This window comes from Carassius gibelio, chromosome B3, assembly GCF_023724105.1.
Source record: "Carassius gibelio isolate Cgi1373 ecotype wild population from Czech Republic chromosome B3, carGib1.2-hapl.c, whole genome shotgun sequence".
Lineage (NCBI taxonomy): Eukaryota > Metazoa > Chordata > Actinopteri > Cypriniformes > Cyprinidae > Carassius > Carassius gibelio.
In genome coordinates this window covers 47,370,728-47,377,616 of record NC_068398.1, presented here as the reverse complement: position 1 = coordinate 47,377,616, position 6,889 = coordinate 47,370,728, and the positions used below count along the sequence as shown (strand labels likewise).

At 36.5% G+C, this 6,889-nt stretch overlaps 1 protein-coding gene across 1 annotated transcript; it reads left to right on the top strand.

The window, feature by feature from the left end:
- The first annotated feature begins 240 nt into the window (after positions 1-240).
- LOC127952324 (uncharacterized) lies at positions 241-2,220 on the top strand. Its single transcript, XM_052550725.1, has 4 exons — positions 241-582; positions 979-1,032; positions 1,118-1,249; positions 1,426-2,220. The coding sequence occupies exons 1-4, from the start codon at positions 276-278 to the stop codon at positions 1,731-1,733; spliced, it is 801 nt and encodes a 266-aa protein (XP_052406685.1). The 5' UTR covers positions 241-275; the 3' UTR covers positions 1,734-2,220.
- Positions 2,221-6,889: the final 4,669 nt, after the last annotated feature.

The following is a 6,889-nucleotide window of genomic DNA, read 5'->3' as shown; positions in this document are numbered from 1 at the left end:
GTAAACCTAGTAATTTTTGCACATGTATACCATCTATATCTGTTATTTTCCATTGTTAATCATTGTGCCACAAACAGTGAATTACATTGTGCCATAAATAGTGATAAACATCTACTGAACCCGGAAAATACCTTTAAATATGATTAACAATGAACTACTTTTTTATCTGAAGCACTATAAACTATGCATGAAATTCAAAAACCAGGACACTATAAAAAGAGCATGAGGATTTGTGGGGATTTCAGAGCAAGAGCTGAACTGAACATCAGTGAAGAATGAAGGGTTTGTTATGTATCCTGCTGCTCCTGGAAACCTTTGTGTTTGTGATACAGCAGCAGGTAGATGGAGGACACGGTGAGAATGAGATCAGAAGACAGAATCCACTTCAAACAGATCCTCAGAGAGATGAAGCTTCAGCTTACAGCCAACAATACTGCCATGAGAGCTTGTCTGACATCCACGCAGCACTAAGAGACCTGACCGCCACCGTTACAGAGCAGAAAGCCAACATCAGAGTCTTAGAGATGCAACTGAAGGAGCAACAGACATTCATCCTAGAAGAGCTAAACAAGAAAAATGATGGTAACCTCATCAAAACATTCACTCTTTTATCAGTGATCCTCACGGAGTAAAACACCAATGTGATACACCATATAGTGTCAATTTTAGTGTAAAACTGAGTGTATTCTGTGTTATCTATTACTATAGCAATGAAAATGGCATTTAATACAATCTTACGTTTTTCACAAACATTTCAAATCTCACTCAGTGAAGTGGAGATGAGAAAGGAAAAGAGGATGATGTCAAATACATAGTTTTCATCCTCAGTATAATACAGTACTAGATCACAATATAGCTTTTGTTTTTTAATAACAGTCAGAGAGATAAGTGTTTCTAGCTGCACTGATGCAGTCTGGCACGTGTTATCTATTACAATAAGCATAATAAACACCAATTAACACAGTCTTGTGTTCACAGAGATTTCAAACCTAACTCAGAGTCAAGTGGAGGAGCTGCGAAAGGAAAATAGAGGTAAAACTGTGTTTGCATATTGTTAAAATATTCTTGGTGTACTACAGTAATATATCAAAATATTGCTTATGTCTATAAATAACAGACCGAGAGATAGCGTTTTCAGCTGCACTGATGCAGTCTGGCAGTGGATATATTGGTCCTTTTACCACTGAAATCACACTTACCTACAGGAAGGTCTTCACAAACATCGGGAATGCCTACAACCCAACTACAGGTAATTATCATTGAAATGGAATAGTAATGCTCAAAGCTCTCCGCAGTTGTGTAATGTGAAAAAGAGAATTCAATGATCTGTTGTGATTCAAAACTATTATTACACTGTACTTGGTAATTAAAAAATCCCACAGGAAACAGCTGAATCACTTCTTTATCTCTTGATATTTGATTCAGGAATTTTCACAGCCCCACTGAAAGGAGCGTACAGGTTTAAAATCTCTGTCTTTGGTCATGGAAATCCTTCAAGTCCATCATATGCCTCCATTATGAAGAATGGAGAGAAAATGGTTATGGCCTATGGTCGTCAGGAACAGCGCGAAGTAAACTCCTCAAATGGAGTTGTTTTGATCCTTGAGGTTGGAGATGTCATCTTTGTGAGACTTTGGACTAACAGCAGGATTTATGATAATGAAAATAATCACAACACTTTCAGTGGTTACCTACTGTTTCCTTTAAGAGAACAAGAGCTTTGCAGAATGTGATTCCAGGAAATCTGGACCTTTAGCCTATGATTTAACCCCTTACTAGTAACCCCCCTTTTTTGGCATGTAGACCGAAATGACATACCCAAAATAAAAAGGTTTCTGCTCATGATTCTTTCTGACTAGATACATAATCAATCTTTGTTCACAAAGCTGACACTTTAAAGTTTACTGTTCAGGAATCAGAATCACTCAGACTGTTATGATAATAGAGATATATAAGCTCAAACGTAAAAACAAAAATAAAAATATTAAAAACATATGTTTTAAATGTATTTTAAAAATTGTTGATGTAGGAAATGAGTTTGAAAACACAGTGTAGCTAAGGCCACAAGTCTTCCAAAACTTCATAAATTTCATAATCGAATCTGTAAAACTGTGAATTTTATGAAATATTTTCTAAGGCCATGTCATGTGTGTTTTTAGAGAAGGCTAATCAGATTGATTTATGGCCCTTGTCATCTCTGTAAGATCTCACATGTAAACACTGCTGTTTATTTTGCATGTGTGTTTGATTCATTATTCCATTGTTCTCACCAAACGAGTCTTTCACACCTCCGCCAGGTATGACACATTATCCACATTATTCTTTTAACATTATTCTTTTGTTTTTATTCCACCTTTATTAGCCTTTATTGTGGTTTTTCAGGCTTTACAAAGCAACAAAGCAGCGATCTCACTTCAGTCTCTCTTTGCATTTAGCCCTTATTTATCAAAAGTCTACAACAGACAATATATGAAATTATTAGTACACTTTTACTCAAAACTCACTTTAAACCCCGATCGAGTGTTTATAATAACTTCCTTTAGCGATCAGGGGTGGAATTTGGTCGTTTACTGTTGTAAAAATATGTTATTTGTAGCCTTTTCCATCGCTGCACAATGCTGTTAGCATTTCCGATGTACATTTTCAATTTTTTTTTATAAAAACGCCCCAGATCTCAAAAAATTTTCATACCAAGCTTTACTATCGTAATCGCGGGTTTATTATTCGGATATTTTGTGTGTACAGAGGTGTTTCAGTGTTGTTTTGGCCAGATAACTACCAGGAAGTGTGCAGGAAGCATGTGACACGATGGGGCGGTGTCCAGATATGAAACTCTAAGATTGACATTGGAAAGGCCCAATCGGAGTCTGAGTCACACACAGCACGAGCTGTGACCACTGCACGCACACACAGATCGCTGGGAGAGGCTGTTTATCATCTGATCGCGTAAATCCGTGGAAAATGAATAGAAATTACGATTCTGTCTGAAGAAATATGAAGTAAACATCCGTAAATATATCCATATATCTCCGCAGATATGCATCTTTTGTCTATAAATCCTTATTGACGCTGTTCAGTGAGTCTATGTGAACACAAATAAACCGCTGCTGACGTGACTGAATATGAGTGAGTGGTGAATTTCTATTCAAAATGTGGCATAATACGGATTTATTATTTTGCACTCCTGACATAAATCACTAAATATTTGTCACTGCAACAATGTTTTATCAAAATATTGGTCAAATATCGAAGCCGTCGGCGATGTTTGCACGTAAAGGGGTTAAACATTCACTCACTAAAAAATAAATAATTTCTAATCAATGACTTTATAACCACAAACAATCTGGATTTTATGTTTCTAAATGAAACATGGCTAGAAGACAGCTGCAGTGCAACAGTCCTCAATGAAGCAGCCCCTCCTAACTTCACTTACATGAGTGTTTGCAGGACTGTTAGGAGAGGTGGAGGTGTAGCTGCTCTATTTAAAGATGTCTATCAATGCAAGCAAGTGTCATTTGGTCAGTACTTGTCTTTGGAATATCTAGGGATTGTGCTGAAAGGTGCTCCACTCATTCTGTTTATTATTATTTACAGGCCTCCAAAATACTCTCCAGCTTTTGTTGAAGAGGTATATTGTATAATAAATGAAAATAAAACAGATAGAATACAAAAAGATTATATAGCTAGTTAGTTTTTGATTATAGACAGTGTCTGTTTTAGTAGTAACTGTGTATAAATCAAGGGGAGTGTGGTAAAAAAAAAAGTTTTCTGGCCGTTGTTCTTCCCACATTAAGCTTAGTTTTTGATCATGATTTCAGATGATGCACAACCTATAGCGAAGCATAGTAAGGATTGTACACTGTAGAGTAATGCTTTTGAAAATGCTTTTTCAGTGGTCAAACTGTCATGATATTTTAGGTTCTGCAGAAATGTAGTGATTCACCAATGTGACTGTGCAAATGCTCCGTCACCTCTCCCTCCTTACTTCTAAAACCTATATGTTTTTTAAACTTCCGGTGTGTGCAGTTTCATGAGTTTTCAAGCATGTTTAGGCCCTCAAAAATGTTTATAATTTTGCAGAAGAAGAAGAAAAAGAAAAAAAAGAAGAAGAAAAACAAAAAGAAACACAAACAGAGCAATTTCAAGAGGCACTCGGTCCCTAATAGACACTTGTTGCCCAATAGACACTTGTTCCCTAATTTGATCCAGTCCTCTCGCAATTGTGTCTTTTGTTTTCTTAAGTTCATCCATGATGATCTGTTGCTGATTAATGACTTTCCTCATTTCAACAATGAATTTCCCGGCTTTTGACTTCATCTCACTTTCACTTATTTGGTGATTTCCTTCTAGTTTGTCCATGTCATCGAGTGCCTTGTTATCCTCAATAACCGAGAGAATGTCAAGCACAAGGCTAATTCCAGCAAAAACTCCTGTAAGTGTTGTAGTCAGACGCACAGTTTTAGACGCCTGTGCCGCCACTTCACCAATGTCATCTATCCGTAGTAAGCGCAATATTTCACTGGCACCGGCAGCACATTTAAAGGCACCACTGATATCATCTTCTGGTTTATTAAGGTGGGTCAGTATTTCATTAATATGTGTAGAGATGAATTTCAGAATGTCAGTAATAGGGGTGATTTTTTTCTGAAATTCTCCGAGTCCATTTTTGATGTTTTGCATTAATTTCTTCTGATCGCGCATTTTCATGAAGTTTAAGAATCCACTACCAATTCCACCACCTAAGGCCACAGCTGACCCTACGCCTGCGACAACAGCAGAAGTCCCCAGAGTAAATGGAGCTAAAGCTAATCCTGCAATGGTGGTGACCCCTCCAGCTATTCCCACTATTCCTCCATCTCTAGCACCTTCAGTATACCGTCTGAAATCTTTTTCAAATGTCTCAATGAGATGTTTCAGTTCCTTAATGTTCTCCTGGAGTTCATGGTAATGTGTCTCATAAAGTGCAATGAATTCCTCTCTGAGACGAATAACATCAGATCTAAAAAGAATATAAAAATTAAGAATTTATTATTTTGTATGTACAGTAATTATTAGCATGTGTGGTAATTATTAAATGTTAATGAGTTTCTAGTTTATTTTGATTATTTATACTACATAATAAAATGTCCACTTTTTGTTTAAACAACCAATGAATCTGATCCACTGAATGAAGTGAGTAAAATGGATAGGAACTCTCTTACAGTGTATCAGGAGTTTCATCCGTGCTGTTGCATCGGCAGTTGATGACGCCATTGTTGCTGTGATTCAGAAAACACAAGTGAATACATTGTTTCAATGTATTATACTTTCACATAACATTATAGCAAAACAGAATTCTAAGGTTCTTGATCAAATAACAATATTTGTATTCTTATTTAAACTTATTCTTCTTCCACCATTAACAGGGTGTCCGCAGGGTCTTAAAAAGTTAAAAATGACCTATATGCTTCCTTTTTTACAAGATGTAAAATAAGTCATTTTTTGAATGTTGCTTTAAATGCAAATAAGCTGTTGCTCCCGGTGAAGAGGGCGGATCTTCACGAACTCAAGCTCAGCAATTTTAGCATTTTCAAATTAGCATTCCACTATTAGTACAAGTCAGTTATCTTTACAGAAAACATACTCAGTTTAAAAGTCATCTGATTATACTGTGCATTATAATAATTAATATTTATCAAAAAGTCTTAAATGCCGTTTTCCAAGGTATTGCATTTTGTATCATATGTCTAAAGACATATACAGGTCCTTCTCAAAAAATTAGCATATTGTGAAAAAGTTCATTATTTTCCATAATGTAATGATAAAAATTAAACTTTCATATATTTTAGATTCATTGCACACCAACTGAAATATTTCAGGTCTTTTATTGTTTTAACACTGATGATTTTGGCATACAGCTCATGAAAACCCAAAATTCCTATCTCAAAAAATTAGCATATCATGAAAAGGTTCTCTAAACAAGCTATTAACCTAATCATCTGAATCAACTAATTAACTCTTAACACCTGCAAAAGATTCCTGAGGCTTTTAAAAACTCCCAGCCTGGTTCATTACTCAAAACCGCAATCATGGGTAAGACTGCCGACATGTCATGTCATTCGGAAATCAAGGTGCCAGAGTCTGGAGGAAGACTGAGGAGAAGGAAATGCCAAAATGCCTGAAGTCCAGTGTCAAGTACCCACAGTCAGTGATGGTCTGGGGTGCCATGTCAGCTGCTGGTGTTGGTCCACTGTGTTTTATCAAGGGCAGGGTCAATGCAGCTAGCTATCAGGATATTTTGGAGCACTTCATGCTTCCATCTGCTGAAAAGCTTTATGAAGATTTCGTTTTTCAGCACGACCTGGCACCTGCTCACAGTGCCAAAACCACTGGTAAATGGTTTACTGACCATGGTATTACTGTGCTCAATTGGCCTGCCAACTCTCCTGACCTGAACCCTATAGAGAATCTGTGGGATATTGTGAAGAGAAAGTTGAGAGACGCAAGACCCAACACTCTGGATGAGCTTAAGGCCGCTATTGAAGCATCCTGGGCCTCCATAACACCTCAGCAGTGCCACAGGCTGATTGCCTCCATGCCACGCCGCATTTAAGCAGTCATTTCTGCAAAAGGATTCCCGACCAAGTATTGAGAGCATAACTGAACATAATTATTTGAAGCATGACTTTTTTTGTATTAAAAACACTTTTCTTTTAATGGTCGGATGAAATATGCAAATTTTTTGAGACAGGCATTTTGGGTTTTTATGAGCTGTATGTCAAAATCATCAGTATTAAAACAATAAAAGACCTGAAATATTTCAGTTGGTGTGCAATGAATCTAAAATATATGAAAGTTTAATTTTTATCATTACATTATGGATAATAATGAAATTTTTCTCAATATGCTA